An 18,693-nucleotide genomic window follows, 5' to 3' on the forward strand; every position below is an offset into this window, starting at 1 on the left:
CTATCAAACAACTCCCTGTTGCTTGATACAGATCTGAAGAAGATGATGTAGCTCTGTAAATATTTCTGTTTGAGGACTGCCTTATGACTTCATGAGCCAAATAAGCCATTAGATAGGCACACATACACTGTGCATCCAATTTACGCTGCATGTCCTTAGTATTGCAACTGCTTATATATCACCAATGACCATTTACAGACAAGTTGCAAGAAATGGGGCTACTGCATATGCAAGCAACCTCTTTTATTGAGCAAAAAGGGATTTCTACTAATGAGTGAAGGTAGATGCTACTAGTGCCTTGAAAAAACGTATGCAAATTAAGGTGGGAGTGCTAAAAATAACATGACTGCATCCAACATCTGCTAACCATAGAAGAGGCTGGAGCTAAGCCTAGGAATAAGCAGCAGCGATATTACATTTTAAACCAAACCTGTGGGATGAAAACTAACTATGAGATTTGCAACAATAACTGAAAGACAATTATGATGCTATTCAAGAGAATGAAGTAGAACTGAGACAATAAACTTGACTGATGAGAAAAGAATAACTATTACAATATGGAATCCCTTAACAGTTTTGTAATATCACAAGGGAGACTGGCTTCTGAAGGCTGTTCCAAGTCAACTATAGAGAAACACGGATAAATTGCAGCAAGATATCTCCAACACCTATTATGGTTTCATACTTTTCACTTTTTATATCCCTCTTTCATTTCCCTGTTTATTTCCCAGCACAGGGCCCAAGGCTGCCTGGAAATTGCACCTAGTGACTTGCAGGTCATTTTCCTAACAACGTCTGGGGGAGCGGATTGTGGTTACCCAATGTTTTGGAAATGGGACTGTGCATATGCTTAACGATGAGTTCATACTTAACAGGGCTGTTCCTGGCATTAAAAAGCGGTTCAAAGAATGAACAACAGTGATACCTAAAGGAAATGATTTTATTACTTGGCGTTTGAGATGCTAAGAAAGCAACAATTCTGCCTTTAGAACCTAGCTTGAGAATATATGGAAGTCTTGTAGATCTGTAACAATGAACAACAGCATATACTCCAGAGCTGGGAACTGGTGGCATGATATTGGCATACTCTTAATAGGAATCATATCCGCCACTACTTTAAACTGGTAATCATATGCCCATAACTGACATAGTGCTTCTACCTTGGTTGCCTTTGCCTTAACTCTAGCAATATTCCTAACAAATCACTGACACTATACACAAAAGCCCCTTTCATCTGTTCATTCCATACTGAATAAGCACACCAAAGTGGCAGGCTCCGCCCCCTCAAAAGCCATACTGATGTTCTAATTCAAGTATTCTCCTCCCCCCCTGTGGATGGTTATTCTGAACTGAATGAACAACTAAAAAAGGGGCTCAAGCATTTTGGTAGAAGAGTTTAACCAAAAATTGTATTTACTAAATAATGTAGAAGGACAAAACAAAAGCCACAGTTTTGCTAAGTCTAAAAAGGCTATTAACCTTTACAAATGGGTTTCAGGAGTTTAAAAAGATTATGGTCAGCACAATCCTACAAAGTTGAGGCAGAAGTAAGTCCCACTGTGTTCATTAGTTCTTGTTCTCTCATATGAGCATTTAGAATTGAAGCTGCAAGCATCTTCATAATGATTTTGCTTGCTCTGGAAACTAGAAACCAAAGGACCGTAGTTATTTTTGCACTGATAATTGGGTTGGAATAGATTTGGCATTTAAAAGTTCTTGGTCCTCAATGTATTATTTATTTACTAACTACATTTTGATACGACCCCAAAGCTAAAGCTCCTTGGGTGGTCCATAAAACAGTTAAAGCGGTTTACACCTCAGTGACAATTTGAGTACTCAATGACCATTATCATGAAGGCATAGTTCTCCTCACAGAAAACAACATGGAGGCCTCCACGTATGTGTGACCCTGTGTTGTAATTGGACCATCTAAACTACAGCCATTGGCTCTGACCTGGAGCCAAGCTACACGTGAGGCAGAAGAAAGATTTTTGGTTTTGTGTTTTAACTTTATTACTCCAAATGATCAAAGTAACAGCTCTGAGGAAAGGAGCTTAAACCTGTCCCTGTAAGCTCTCCACCCCACCCCACCCCCCTTAAAATTATAATTGCTTGCCCCTGCAGAAGAAAATATAGTGGGTGCCTGTGTATTTTTCTCCTCGAGGAGAGAAGCAGCTGCGGCAAGGAAAAGCTTAAAGATCGCCTCTCCCATGCCAAAGGTTTTCTGCCACTCCGACTTTTTTTATCCATACCATGCTACTTTATTCTCTCTGCGTCGATAAAGCAAGTTGTACTGCTTCATGAAACAAAAGTGAAAAACAGCCGTGGCGAGGGAGGCTTTCCTGCTCAATAATGGCAGGAAAAATCCAGCTGAGCACACAAACAAAGGGGCACTTGGACTTTTCCATTCAAGTCTGCTGATCTAGTAATAATTACGGTAAAACAGACGTGTGAGGGACAAAGCTATTTTGTTGTAATCACACAGGAATTCTGGGAGGCTAAATGTCACACCCCTAATAACACAATGACATTCTAAACTGTAGCAGTGCGTGTGTGTATATATACACGTGTGTGTTTCAATTATATTTGTGAATTATACAAGAATGATGCAACAGGCATCAAGTGATATGTTGTGCTGGCCACAATTGTTGTTTGTGATATCATGAAATGCAATGGGGTAGCTCTGGATCATACCATATCAAAGCAGAAGCTGTACAACAACAAGAGCATGTTGCATGGAAACCTCCTTGGACAAACCATATGCTAGATGTACTGAGAGGCTTTTGATAAGACAATACAATAGGGACCAGTGAAAGGATATAGCCATGCCATGAATCCCATTGTTCCTCCGGTGGGGAATGTAACGGCCTAGGGATGGCTTCTTCGTAACTGCCATGTCCATTTGATGGTTGTCTATTATTTTCAAAGTGATAACAAAATGGATCCTTTATTGTGCAACTCAGCAGTCCACTCCATGTCCATTTTGTTCAAATAGCTCTCACATTGTGCCTGGATTGTAACTCTCAGTGGGTGACTTGACTGCTTACAATGCCTGGCTTTGATTTAAGCAATGTTATGCTCTCCAGTTCATTACAGCTGTGACATTGTAAAGCATTTCACTGATCACCATTGTACCATATTCATGACACTGTGGAAACATGAAGAGTTGGTGATTTCTTTTGAATAAGTATTGATTGAAAATAGTTTACCTTTTGAGCCTGAGGAAGCTGGAAAAAAACAAGAACAAAATAGAACAAGCCATCATTATATAATTGATGTGATATATTAACGTGAGTTTAGCTGCTTCATTAATTTAAAAAAATCACCAAGCTAATAAAAATAGAGGAAGTAACAGGAGAAATATTTCCAATTAATTCAATCTGCTGCATAAACATGGGACTATAGGAGGAACGAAAGGACAGCTTCTCTGCTAAATATCACTAGCACTATGCAATTTGTTAAAACACTGCAGTGCTAGAGGAAAGGGATGGTTTCCCCAAAAGATATGGTATCACACTTGAATTGTGAAGTTCCATCTTCCTGTACACAAATATAATTCAACGTAGAGGTAACTGCATCATTTAAAAGGCCTTTCCTGGATCTTTAAGGCCCCTCTTACAGTTAAGATCCATTCCAATTAATGGACCATTCAAAATACACATTCATAATTGTGTGTGCACATATTTAAACACAAATATGAGCTGCATTTGAGTGCCTGTGCATAAGACACAATTATGATTTTGTAAACGAAAGCTTCATGCTACTAAATGGCAGGATGCTACTGTTACTACTGAAACTGTCACAATTATTTGAGAACTGAATTGCAAGAACTGTAAAATCTGTGCCATTTGTCTTACGTACTCCAAACCGATCAAAGTTGCTGTTGATATCTAAATAAAGGCATACGCCGGTGTAAAGCTACACACTAATTTATGTCACTGAAATCAGTGTGAGAGATGATTTAGAGATTTCAGCAGGAGAGCTGAGAAAGTATTTGACCCTTCTGTAGAAGTCACTACGCCACTGAAATGCTTAACTTTGCCTACATTACTCCCAAAGAAGACATGCTGATTCAGTCCACATAGATGTACTCATCAGGTATACCATGAGCTACGACTCAAATGAACAATCCAAAATAGGGCTCTACAACTGTATATCATACATTATAGGGATGAAGGAGAAAATGGCTTGCATTTTAATATGAGCATACTTAACTTGCCCTTCCCAAACAGTTATATGACTTGAAACACAGCTATCCTTCAAACTTTGCACTACTCTCGTTTTTGCAGTGTAGATCCACAGTGCACCAAAGTATACAAAAAGGTGTATTTTAAGCGAAAGTGCGCATACACACCAAGTATATTAATGAAAACAATGTGCAAAAGTGCATCATATTGGTGAAAACTTCCTGAAAAAAATGCATACAGAAATGCGCAATGTGTATGAAAATACATACAGGTTTTTGTGAGAGCTTTTAAGTAAGCATTGCAAAGTGATGTGGAAATGGAGTGAACTGAACTTGAGACTGGAAAAGTGAGAAATCCAAAGGGACAGATTTGTCCATCCCTACACACACATTACTAGCTAGGTAAAACAACTACATTGCATAGTCCCAACTCCAGGGGTAGGAGGGTAGCCACTATGTCTGGTATTTTGTCAATAAAACTGAGCATTAACCAGTAGAGTCAATTACAAGCCCCCCCCCACCGCCAACACACCCACACACCAATCCTTTAGTATTTTCATTCAAACTCAATTAACTTCCAAGCATGAAGTGCCTGTCTTGATCTGATCCCCTAAGAAACCGTGTCAGCAGCAAGTGCTTTCATTAGAAGCATCAGATGAAGACAGAAAACAACAACACATTTAGAAAATGCATTGCGTGCAATGTAAAAACACAGATCAGTATTAGCCAAAGAGAACAGCTGATAAAATACTTCCCAGCTGGAATCTACAAGTTGCTGACCTCTTCCTTAAATATTCTTCTTCCAATTTAGTAGGGAGATGCTGAAAGTTTCCAACAGACAAGTGTAAACATTGCAGGAAGAACCCATGTTCCTCCTAGCCAATTTGACTTCCATCCAGTCTTGCTTGCACTGACTGCCATGCCTTCAGTATCATCAATTGCTTGTTTCAATAACAGGTTTCCATGTATGCTTCTTCACACATGCTAGCTCATGAGTTTTACAGTCTCAGGGCTGACATGCATCAACAGGGATTCTTGCCCATTTTGCTCATGGGAATAAGAATGGCTTGGCTGGGAAGGGTTAAAAAGAGAGAATTATCCTCTGAATTGAAATGGTTCTGGATTAGAACCCTGAGAAGTGCTGCTGTGACATCAATGCCATGCTCCAGAATTTGGAAATCTTACCAGCACTGAAGCTGAGGCCTCTAGGCTAAAGCATATTGGGTGGTATCCAACTAAACAGCTCTGCTGGTGCAAGCAATTTTGGCTACACAATGGCACTTCCTCTCCCTCTCCTTTCCACTTTCTCCTAAATATAGTATGGGGTTTTCCCTAACCCTATGGAGCAGATCTGTGGTAAGGTTACCAGACTTCCCCGTTTCCCGGGGACAGTCCCCGGATTTACAAATCACTCCGCATACAAAATCAATTGAAGTTGAAAAGTGTCCCCGGATTCATTGAAAAAAATCTGGTAACCTTGGGGCATGAGGTAGTTGGAAGAGAGGGAAAGGAAGTGCCGTTGTACATCCAAAGATGTTTGTAGAAAACCAGTGGAGCTATGTTCAGAATGCATTTTAAGTCATATGAATAAAACTAAAGGAAGAAGGAAGGGCTAGTTAGACAGGAGTGACTGACTTGATGGGGGTAGAGTTGCTTTACTTGCTTCCTGGATAGGTGAGTTGCTGTTGTTTACTGGGAGGGAAAAGGGCTGGGTTGAGGTGGTGGGGAGGTTGGTGCAGTGGTACGGCACAGCAGAAGCACTGGATTGACTCCACCAGTGCCTTTCGACAGACTGACCTCTGCACTGCTTCATCTCTCCTGGTACATAGGAGAGGCACATGATTGAAAAGCTAGCGTAGCGTCCCAGTCCCTCAGCTGCGTCTGCATTTAGGATAGTCTCTTCCCAAAATCTACTGGACCCAAATGGTTTCCATAATTTTTCAGGGAAGTGTTTGACTGACTCTGTCTGGTTTGGCATTGTTTTAGGCACACAGGCAACTGACTTAGTAACTCCCAGGTTGTCTCCTCCTCCTTGCCAGGAGAGTTCAAGCATCTTCCTGGTTTACTGAGGGAAACTGAGGGCAGTGGGGCAGCATGGGAAATGGCTGAAGCGTAGTTAGAGAAAAACTGAACCTGACCATGCATGAGACACAGAGGGCACCTGTTACCATATTTATAGTCAAGATGTCGTTGAATCTGTGCGGTCTCATCCAGTGGAGATATTCCGCATGGTGAAAAGATTGTGAAGGCTTTGAAATAAACTGTATCAAATTTGAAAATAAAACCCTATATACATCCCCTGTCTCTTTCCATGGGGACGTAGGACTCACATCCAGTTCTTAGGTTTCATTGGTGATGCAATAAACACTCCAAAAAAGGGATGCAATTCTATATGGAAAGCTGTATGAAGCACCTTCTCACATTTAGCACCAGGCATTCCTTCTATTTGCAACCCCACTATGCAATATTTAATATACTATATACTTGCACCCATTTCAAGCAGTACAGTTAATCATATGCATCTGTAGGCATGGGGGTCTGCATTTCATCTTATACTGTAGAAAATGTTAATTGTTTATATAGCCTGACCAAAACATCACACAGAACTTCACAGAGTAACAGATGGTTACAAGTTGAAAGATTGCCCCATACTGTTAAGCTCATGTAAAAGCTGTCAGCAAACTGATGTCCTAGGTATACCTCTGCTCTGTTAATGGCAGCCGTAATTTTTTAAAAAAGTAATACTTTTGGAAACAATTTCAAATTCACTGGATTGACTTCAGAGGCAAATAATCTGTAGAATTTAAGGCTCCTCTGACTGTAAAAAAGAAAATATTTTAATTGTTTTAAACAATTTTTAAAATGACTTTAAATGTAGTAGAAGAGAGAAGCTGATATAAAACATCCTTTTCACATTCAGTATTAGTGCAAGTCATCATTATCAGCGTCAGGCTTTTGACTACCACCTCAGAATTCCAGTACAAGAAGGAAGGAAGCAGCAGCTCCCAAAGGCTGGTTTTTGGAACAGTGTAGTCCCTGTAATAGCTCATTCATCAGACTTGAGAATGAGGAACCTTAGCAGTCCCCAAGTGTTGCTTGCCTTGCAACCCCAAGGAAGATTCAAATTTCCGCAGTCAGGGGGAGAGGGGAAGGAACCCTCAGCACCCCTTCTACACACACATGGCCTGAGGACTTCACACTTGCTTGTGCTTCTCCTGGTCCACAGAGTCAGCGATGGCCTTTAATTTATTCCTATCCCATCTTTCTTTCATCATGGATCCCCAAAGCAGTGTGCATGTGTTCTGGTATCCTCATGTCCAGGCAACTGACCAAACCAAGCTACTGACATTGCAAATGAATCTCAAAGAGACTGAGAAAGTGATCATAATAAGGGCAGAAGAAGGCTGATAAGGGAAAGGCAAGGCAAACAACGCAGATCGTACACTCTCAGACAAATGGACAAAATGTTTTTAAAGCACAAATCACAAGCCTGAGGAGTAGACAGCTGGAGAGTACACACACATGAGAGAGAGAGAGAGAGAGAGAGAGAGACTCTGCTCTGGGTAAAAATGAGAAACAACCTGGTCAAGAGCAAGAGAGGAGCCAGTAATGGACAAAGACTTGTGATTCCTGTATTTGGGCACAAGAGGGCAGCATAACTTATTGATGCCATGCATTTACCACCTCTGGAAAAATGCCTATTTTTTGGGGGGGGGGGAATAGTTAACTCATAGGAAAAATAACTCATAGGAATGAACAGATCAGGTCAAAGTGACATGGATTACAAATTTGACCATCCCTACCTCTAAACCAAATAAAATAAAGATAAAGTTAAGGCACTGTCTGTTCTTGGTAATCCTTGCTCTGTCACATGTGCCCAACCTAACCCTGTGCCTGTTGACAAGCACATGGGCCAGGGTAGACAGCTTATGAAGAGTATATAAAATGACCCTGACTAAACTGTAGCTCAGTTGAGTTGGGGAAATGTTTCTAAAACTTTATTCAAACAGTTATACAATTTTTATGAACTCTCACATTTGCACAGCATTACTGATCCCTAGTCTTGGGAGTGTACCTAAATGGTGCCCTGCTTTAAAGGAGAAACACAATGTTCACGTAGGTCGCTCAGCTGTTTGACAAAATGTTCTCATTCCTCAAAACATGCTAATTTCAACACAGAATTCAAAACTCATTAAACTTTGGCTCAGCTTTTGTATTTTGACAACATGAATTCACCTATTATGATATGCAATGATCCTTAAGGAAATTCTAGCTGTTTGGTAAACTTTAGCAAGAGTATAGGAAGAGTTTTAGCTCCCGTGGAGCCGGAAGAAAGATTGGTTAAGTTTGGTATGTTGCAGAAAACCTCTCTCAATTAATCTTTTTGATCCACAAATATTAATAAATATATAGGGCAGGGTTCAAATAGGGTGCTGCATGCATGGAACGAGGTCCACTTGTGCAATGGGATTTTCACCCCACTCCTCCAACTGTGTGCCCCCACACTTTCCTCCCCACTGTGTGCAGGCAGGAGAGGGCAGGGGAAGTTTTATTGTGCGAGCAGTCTCCATCCAACAGACACATAGCCCACTAAGTACTAAAGTACTATGTTGCATTCCACCCATCACATTGGGTCATTTTGGCCCCTTTCAGAAAGTGGCATATATATTATACTGAACTGGCCTGACTTTTGGTGCTACTGCCTCTCATCTGAAAGGCTTCTTTAAAACATCATATTCCTAATAATTACAAGAAAGTATAATAAGAGTACTAAAACATCACTATTTGTTGACTGTTTGCCTTCAAATATAGTCCTAAAATGCTGTCATAGTAAATATAAAATTGAAAAAAAGTTTAGTAACTGCAGCACAGACCAAGAAATATCCAGTTCAACAACGGATGCTTTCACGTCTTTTTTAAAAAGGTTGATTAGCCATTATTAACTAAGGGTTAGTTAAATAAGGGTTAATTACTAAGGGTCTGACTTGCTGGACACATAGAGACAATCAACTACGGTAAGTCATAACCAGAGGAGATCAATGTACTTAATTCCATTTATCTGAATGGATGTGCTCTGAATATGACTAACACTAGGTATCACCACCTAGCTCAAGATCTAAGGAACCATTGTGTGATACATCTTCATTCTGTTGCTAGACTGTTTAGAAGTCAGTTGTATGAAGCATAAGCAACTCACATTAGACCTGGTTAGGATTTTCTTTGAAATTATTTGTGCTGCTTTGACTGACACTTTCCCTCCTGAGAGGCCACAGGAAACAAACAATTTTCATAACAGTAGAAGCAAGTGTTCTTGGCTGACCCTTTACAGCAGAGCATACAAATTACTTATCTCTGCAAAACCCGATGGGTACTGTTGACTCCAGTGGTTTCTTCAGGCTCTGCCAAGACAAGTGTTGAGCAAAAGAAAAGGCTCTTCAAGCTTTCTAATCCTCAAAAGCAGAGTGTAACAGTTCTTTTTCTTGCATCTAATGGAAATCGTTTCTCCCCCTTCCTCATACCTTTGCCCAAGTCTTCGAGTATTATATGTCATCTGTTTGTCTTTTTAATGCTGGCATTTTTAATTCAGCTTTTTAATTCAGCATTTTTAATTCAGGTTCACATTAGTATCTTACTTAAATAAAGTGCAAATAATCATGATTCAGTTTCAATCCCTTTCTATGTCTTGCACATGTTTATCATTTTTATTATATATATTTTGCTAATGTTTTACAAGGCAGACTTATAGGCCAGTCAAAAACAATATCCACTTGGAGGTCCCACTGAGTTCAATGAGACTTACTAGGAAGGATGCTTAGGACTGCGGTCCAAGTAAATTACAAGACAAATATTTAAGGAAGAAAAGACAAAGCTGGCTGTTTGGAGCACTGGGGAATATAAAAACAGCTCAGATGAGAAATCACCAAAGCTCACTTTTCATTATTGGAGGATATTCAATAATTACAACACAAGAAGGGCCTCAATCTGGCTCTGGTCCTACACTTTAGTGGCTAATTTATTCATGGTTCCTCTTTTCCATTGCATTTGTGGCATTAAAATATGTTAGGAAATTGCATTACAAACAATGAGCATGATAATAAACAGCTTTCCAACACACCTAGCACGTGCTTTCCTTTTTTATTGTCATTTGTTAAAATCTGAGAAAAAATATTTTTTATGTTTACAGAATGTTTTTAAATTATCTACCACTCTATACCTACAGGAAGTAGGGTGTGTGTGTGTGTGTGTGTGTGATATGCCAGTTGATATGTGGATTTCACATAGCCCTGTTCTATGCATGTATGCTTGGAAGCAAACCCTATTAAGTACAAAGAGGCTCGCTTTCTTGTAAGTCTGCACAGAATGATCGCCATAAGCAAGCAAGTTGCCCAATCATTTAGTGGAGGGGGAGCTGCAGACACTGAACACATTGAGCTATTAACTCAACTAAAACAAATCATGGAACTCTAGTGCTGAGCAGAACTCTCATGTCTCAAACAAATGATTAGAAGGTCAGCCAAACAAGGACCACTGAGATTCTTTTTGAAAAGAAAGAAATCAAAAAAAAGGTGCCAGGCCCAGAACTGTGCTGCTATATGTATCATGCCATTTGACTAAAAAGAGAATGTTATCCCAAAGTCTCTAGTTTGGTTATGATGTACTGTTAGATGATTAGGAACACCTAATAAAGAGGCCTCCTTCTCCAATGAGATCTGTGAAAGGTAACTGGACCCCATTTTTCAACTTTTTGGTTGTGATGATTTTGGAACTGAAACTATGATACTAGGAGTCAGTGATCCTCCATGCGTTTGTCTAATCCCATGTTAAAACCATCCAAGTTGGTGGTCATCACTAAATGGCAGCAATTTCCCTTATTTTAAGTTCATGCTTTACAGTTCCCTCCCACATCACCTATTAGTCCTGCACAACCTCATACCCTGCGTTGAGAGGGATAGCTTCCAAGGCCTAAGCCAAGTTTCCTACACCTGAAATGCAATAAAGTTGTGTCCTAATTTGAACCCATAGGCTGGTGTCATGTCTCCTTCTTGGGGGGGGGGGAGGCTCCAGGGACAGGGGTTCAGCGTGTGTGCTCACAATTTCCCTTAGTTTAATTGTGCAGCACAGTTCAGTTTGTCTTGAATCTTCCACCTCTGAGCTTCCTTGGATGACCCCCAGTTCCAGTGGTATAAGAGACAGATAATGTTTTGCAGGAGGTATCCCATTTTACAACACTGCTTTCTATTCCCTGAAAAACAGAATCTCGGTTTCGCTTGGATTGCTAACTTACGTTTGATCTTGTTGTGCACAAGTTTTTAAAACTTTCTTTTAAGACCTATGTCTCATTTGAACGGATGGGTTTTTATTATTGGCTTATCTTTTATTTGCTTTTTCATCACTGCATAAATGTAATTATAGTTGTTTTATATAGTTAATGGGTTGTCTCCAATGATTCTTGAGAAAAAGTTTGGAACGGGAGACTGAAGAGGGGAGGAACTGGTGAAAACAGCCTCCCCCAAACTCCTCTCCCATTCAGGAATTGTTGGATATTCATACGTATGTAAGATTTTATTAGCATTGTGAAACATATGCCTTGTTGAATGGAGCCAGGCAATGCCAAACCACGTCTGCAATTGGGAATGGGGGAGACATTCCATTTTGTTGGCACTTAAGAGTGAACTTTGTAGCTTGCACTTTCCAAAACAGGATGTGAACCGAAGCACGGCCATCCAGCAGAATTTGCATTTCATAGGGTTTTGTAGGTTTATATTGCTACTGTCCCATTCTACTGCTTCCGCTCTTGGCAGAGCAAAGAAGAGGCTGTGCCTTATCAAGCCATACTAGGCTGACTTTGTTATTAGCCCTCCTCCACAACTTGACAGCAAAGGGGGAGTCATTTCCTGCCTGTCTACCTACTGGGTAGATAGGACAGGGAACGGCCACAATAGCAAGAGTGGGGAAACACAGGCCCAGAGCCAGCTGTGGCCCACCAGGCATCTCTACCCCCCAGCTCTCTCTGGCCCTTGGAACTGTTCTCACTGGACCAAACTTTTTTTTTTGTCTGGCTGGACTGTGTCTTGCAACTCTGATAATGCCTCTTACTTGGAAGGAATGGACTGCACCGAAGTACAATATCATTGGGTGGAAGACTGTTCCTAAACTGTTTTAACTGCTTCTTGAATGTTTTTAACCGTAACTGATTTTAGATGTTTTAAATTGTAATCATTTTTTGGGGAGGGGGGAACGTCATACTCTGCGTAGAATATTTTTGTTTTGCTTTTGTTTCATCTGTCTGCTGAGCTCCTGGGGGAGGAAGAGTGGGGTGTAAATTAAGTGAATAAATAGTAAGATTTAAATTAATTCCTCTGCTCACTGTGGTCTCTGGTCCTGCCCGTCACTGGCATGTGACCTTCAGAAGATGCCCCAGAACGTCTATAAAAATAAAAACAAATTAAGAATTCTGAAATGGCTCCTAAATTCGGAAACAATGCAGGCCACCAGTGGATTTTCACCAGATTTTGTAGCGAGTATGGTAGGCCACCTTCAGTGAGCATGTATTTGGAAGAAGATTTTGTATTTTCCACAAGTGGAAATGTATCCCTTGAATGGGTGGCTGAAGAAATGTTACTATTCCTCTCAAACTCACATGAAAGCAGAAAATTAAATTTGTATATATATAAATCATTAGGAAAAGGCTAAGATACCCAAAATGGGAGCTACTCCTCTCCCCTAGCTTAATATAATTGATTTAAACTCATATGGTGGAAGTATTTCACATCCCATATGAATATCCAAAAATAAATGAATGGGCAAGAATAAGAAAAAAGAAGACATGCATATATGCATATACACACACATTGCAGATGTCATGTATTGCAAATTGATGTCACTTTCCAGTCATTTTGGTTAAATTCACCATTATATCCCACCTTCAATAAGCTTCCGATACAAATTACAGGGCATAGCTGTGGCTTTCCCCACCTTTGCTGCTACCATTGCTCTTAGCACTTATTGGCTGCCGTACAAAGATGCTTGCAAAGTAGAAAGCATAATTTTAATTACTGCCAAGCCTAATCATTTTTAAACGAGGTATTTATGAAAATTGATGGGAAGGTGAAACACAACAGCAGGACTATCATTTCTCGCACAGGAGTACTCTGGCACGAAAGGAAAGGGGCATCGACGGATCACGTAAGTGTATGGAACACACACACACATTTATTTATTTTCTAGTTTGTGACAAATTAGAAAAAGGAATGACAGGTATAACAACTCGTGTAAAAGGGCAGGAAAATAAATGGCCCTGTATATAAATGCTTCAGCATATGTAACTCTGGGTGTGTATGGCCCTTTAATTACAGGATTATAGAAGGTGGTGGCATGGGTTCACGTCTTGAGTGTTTCTGTTAAGAGGGCTTCTGAGTGTCTTCTTTGCAGTTATTGGCCAATCAGGGGAGATTAGGCCTAGTTGGGAAGGAATTAATCTTAAACCCTGAAGAGCTTGGCTTAGGTAAATTAGAATATTCATAAATTATGAGGGGCATCCTAATTTCTGCATTGTTAAGTGGATACATTCTGTCAGGCGATGGTGTGCTTTTGTTAATTGTCTCAGAGTTTCTGCTTTTGCATATAACTCTCTTTCCGTCACTGCGGGCAGTGGGCCACAACCCCGGGATGTGCGCCAGCCACGGCCCCACCTGCTCTCCACCCCCAGTGCCAGAGCATGATGCTCCACCACTGGATTACACACATTCCCCCCACACCACCCTTATGTTCCCAAAATTGTTTCCCTCCCCACACCTGCAGCTAGAATCTCAGAATGGATAGTCAAGGGACAGACCTCTAGCCCTATTTGGGTGTTATTTATCTCCGGAGTGGACTATTTGTAGGGATGGTGAGGGGAGGAAAGTAAATAAATATCAATTGTTGCTTTTTTTAAATAACTTTTAAGATTTGATGAACATATATTCTCTGGTAAAGATAGCAACACAAAGCATGTACCCAATGTAACCTTTCCCAGCCTGGTCCCCTCTAGATCTAGTGTTTTATGGTTTATGGAATATTGTGCAAACAAATGCTTTACATAGTAATGCACCATGGGAGTATTGTGACAACAATTGAAAGAGACTTGCACCTGGGACCCCAGAACAGCAACATTCCACTCCATTGCCATAATACAAACCTAGTAAAGGTTTGTACTATGGTTTGTATATTCAATACTATGCATATTCACTTAGATGTAAGTCCCATTGTTTCTATTTGAGACTATGTCTAGGTAAGTTTGCAAAGGATTGCAGTCTGGCACAACTAAAACAAAAGGATGCATCTGATAAAGGAGAATGTAACCTACCAAAGCTCATGACACAATCCTTTCATTAACTTCTATGATGCCACAGACAGGATCCGTGTTTGAGTTTACTTTAAAAGACTAGCATGGCTATTCTTCTGGAATGTTGCATCTGCCTCATAGTTTTTCATGTGTATTTTCCAATACTTTTCCAATTCGTTTGTGAAAAGTTCAATTATGTCTAGTGTCGCCAACAGGAACTGATGACAGTACAATCAGTTTCTTGTTCGATAGCTTTACTCTGAGCAATGGACGGTGCACACCATCTGTTAATAAGTCTGAAGTTAACACACTTCACTACTAGTTTTTAAAGCTACAGCTTATGAATTAGCTGCTCTGGGTCATTTCAGGGAGCTGCTATGTAGAATGAGTATAGTTTTGCAAAGGGATACATACTTTGTTCTTTCTCCATACTACAAACAACTCTGTAAAAGACATGTAGAAACTGTAGGCTGACTGGAAACTACAGAAACCAGCCCAAGGGAATAATTGGAATGTTTCCACCTTCCGCCATTAATGCATTTTCAAAAATGAGAATTTTGCATAAAGTTGATTACTATTTTTTTTAAAAAAAAACCACCACACATTAGTGTGTCTTTTCCTCGTTTGATCTAACGCATGAGAAATGCAGAAATAAATTCTTCCTTCATTTAATGATTTGTTGCCTTTTGATTTTCAGGTTTGGGTCCTGACAGGCACAACTAAATTTCCAGTGTAAACAGGTCTGAAAAATCTAAAAGCATTCTTTGTCCTCTTAGAGAAAGGGGTTGTACATCAATGACAAGTTGAAAAATTCCTTGCCCTGCTATATCTCCAGCACACAGGTGTGGAAGACATGTGTAGAGAAGAGTTCCCATTGGGATATTCTGGTAAATCAAAACTGAACACCAAGCCTGCTGCCTGTGATTTATACAGATAATATTCCATAGCAGAAGACTGTGAGTTAAAGAGACAAACCCCTGAGCACTATGAAGAGCATCCTCAAAGATGCAGCACAAGATTCTCTTATAAGCAGTTATCCTGTAAATTCTAAAGTCACTCGGGTGCAATCCACACTCGAGGTTATTTCGTTTATGAGGTACTGCTGTACTGGTATGTTTCACTAATGAAAATGCAGATCAGGGGTCACAGGGTAAAGAATACATGTTTGTACAACATGGTAATACCAACTATGCCTTCCTAGGATCATACTAGCCTGCTGGCTCCCTGTGACTGCTTTGCTCCTTCCTGGTCTTTTCAGCAGAGCAGCTAAGCCAGTGATGGCCAAACTTGGCCCTCCAGCTCTTTTGGGACTGCAGTTCCCATCATCCCTGACCACTGGTCCTGTTAGCTAGGGATGATGTGAGTTGTAGTCCAAAAACAGCTGGAGGGCCAGGTTTGGCCATCACTGAGCTAAGCCCAGGATTGGTTTACTGCGTGATCCAAACCCAGGCTCTTTGCTTCTTAGCGATGAGTTGTAGTCAAGAACAAACCTTGGCTTGTGATTAAAGGGGACAGAGACTGATATAGAGCCAGGGTCCAGGTGCCACACTAAGTCAAACCTTGGCTTAGCTGCCATGCTGCTCTGAGCTAAAAGGACCAGGATGAACAAAGCGGCTACCTCCCTGGATGCCTGAATGCTCACATGGTTTGGTTTAGTATTATATGTGAATGCAACCCCTTTATCTCCCTTGGGGTGTGAAATAAAAAAGTGGATGATTCTTAAGTCGCATATAGTGCATTGTATTTCTTTGTCACACCACACTGCACCACACCTTTGTGATTTCTGATCACAGAGAATGACTGCACACACAGGGTGCATTGAAAAGAAGTCTTGCAAAAAGGAGGAGGGAGATGGAGAACAGTCACAGTACTTCTCCCTCACCCCTGTGAAAAGTGAAAGTTTGGGGGAAAGGGCTTTCAAATGAAATACATCTGTGCAGGTGCTTATTGAGACTTAGTACCACCACCCAAAAATATGATGATCAGTCATGGACACTCAAACTTCCTTCCCACAAATTCATTCCCAAACACCAAAGGTTAAATGCTAAAGAAAGGTGAGGAAGGGGGCTGGGGATGTAGTTCTGGAGGATAGAAGGCACTCCCACCAATAACAGTTATAATATAACATGTTTGTTGCACATAAAATAAATCTGAAAAATCCCAGAATAAAGTAGCAGAAGTAGTGGGATAACTAAAAAGTAAAGGTAAAGGTACCCCTGCCCGTACAGGCCAGTCTTGCCAGACTCTAGGGTTGTGCGCTCATCTCACTCTATAGGCCGGGAGCCAGCGCTGTCCGCAGACACTTCCGGGTCACGTGGCCAGCGTGACAAACTGCATCTGGCGAGCCAGCGCAGCACACGGAACGCCGTTTACCTTCCCGCTGGTAAGCGGTCCCTATTTATCTACTTGCACCCAGAGGTGCTTTCGAACTGCTAGGTTGGCAGGCGCTGGGACCGAACGACGGGAGCGCACCCCGCCGCGGGGATTCGAACCACCGACCTTTCGATCGGCAAGTCCTAGGTGCTGGGGCTTTAACCCACAGCGCCACCCGCGTCCCTAGTGGGATAACTACAAGTTGGTGAATGAGTCATGATTCATGAGAAAGCAAGAAGCATACTACCACCAAAATCCCCCACACTCCTAATGTGGACTGGGTCTAGGTTAGAGGGCAATTAGAATGTACAGTAGGTTGACTACATGGACTAATCCAGCAATTTCTCATTTTTGGCACTGTTTTATGGATTTGATGTCATTAGACCCTTCAACACCTCCAGTAACAGTAGAACACATTCACTTAGCCATTTGAAAGGTCTGGATTTCTTTAGCTCTTTTTTAATCAAAGACGGAGTTTGAAATGTCAGCTCATGCCAGGGCTTAGATATAATGAAACTAAGCCACACTGGAGCTGCCAAAATACATTTTAAAAGAATGTGCTAATCACACAAGAACAACTTCAACATCCCTCCCTTTCGTAGCGTGGGAAGAAGGGGGAAACGTGACTGCAGGGATTTGTAAGTTGATGACCAGAGCAGACCAGGTCTCAAAAGTTTTGAACCACAGATACAGTAGGTGAAAGAAGAAGGGGGGGGGGCGGAATGAACCTGGGGTAGGTGATGAGGAAAATGAGGAAATGATTGAAAGTGAAAGAGCACACTGCCAAGAGTTGTATAGATAATAAATACTTTCCTCTCTCCTTAAAATTTGAGAACTTGGGTTTATGTTTGGCCTGTTCACTGCACTGTTGTCTTGATACATGTGTAAGTAATTGCCAATTAATTCTCCAATCCAATTACGATTTTTGTTATAAAAATCCTGCTCAATGAACTACGTAAGAGAAAATGACAAGCAATGCCAATTGGAGACTGTTTCTGAAGTTGGCTAACACGTTGGCCTTTCTAGATACCAGTAATAGATTAAAATGCAAGACCTGAGTTATTTTTGTGCACCATTGCTGAAAGTTCATGCTATACTCTATGGAAGGGCAGGCAAGAACCAACAGAAAAATCTCTACGTGCTTCAGATACAGTTTTCTAGATAAAACTTAGCCCTTTTGTTGGTTTCCTCGCCACCACAGGAGGGGAAATGGCTTATTTTCTTAACCCACATGATTGCCTTTTAGTTTCTGATGTTGCATGCAAGTCAAATAACAAATTAGAAGTGAATCTAATATGGGAGATGGAGCTAAAGATCAGCAAAAATGTCCTTAAACAAAAAGTGGGATGCTGCAGGAAAATTGAAACAATGGCAGCCTTCGACACTTCTGAAGTTACTGTACATGAACAAAAATAATTAGAGTAGTCATTTGTTTCAATTGAAATAAAGTACTTTAATATTTATAGTCTGTGCCAGAATTATAATGACTCTGGGGCTAGAAGTGAAGTGTCACAGCATGTTCCACATGTTTTTAACACTGTTTCTAAAAGCTCTAGAGGCTATTAAATTTAATGAACCCATCTGCTACGAAATAGAGGTCCAACATAATCAGTTTTCTCAGTGCCATATAATGCAGATGGCATTCCACAATCCACGTGCCGGGATAGTTTTGTTTTTTATGGTCTTCTTTAGGTGTGTGGGTATTTATATTTTTATTTTACTTTGTTTTGATGGTCTGAACATCTTTTATTGTCTGTGCTATTTTATTTTACAAATACAGTGTACCATGATGCCTGCAATGCAAAGTTTA

The 18,693-nt window shown here is 40.7% G+C and overlaps 1 protein-coding gene across 3 annotated transcripts in view; it reads right to left on the reverse strand.

The window, feature by feature from the left end:
* CACNA2D3 (calcium voltage-gated channel auxiliary subunit alpha2delta 3) overlaps nucleotides 1-18,693 on the reverse strand; it is a 480,742-nt gene that overhangs the window by 147,081 nt on the left and 314,968 nt on the right. Inside the window, exon 14 of one of the 3 annotated variants that reach the window (XM_083420934.1) lies at nucleotides 3,210-3,227. The exons of the other annotated variants lie outside the window; for them this stretch is intronic. Within the exon in view, the coding sequence (XP_083277060.1) occupies nucleotides 3,210-3,227 (18 nt within the window). The remainder of the gene's footprint in view (nucleotides 1-3,209; nucleotides 3,228-18,693) is intronic. 3 annotated transcript variants of the gene reach the window in all.

Source organism: Podarcis tiliguerta, assembly GCF_965153285.1.
Source record: "Podarcis tiliguerta genome assembly, chromosome: 2".
Lineage (NCBI taxonomy): Eukaryota > Metazoa > Chordata > Lepidosauria > Squamata > Lacertidae > Podarcis > Podarcis tiliguerta.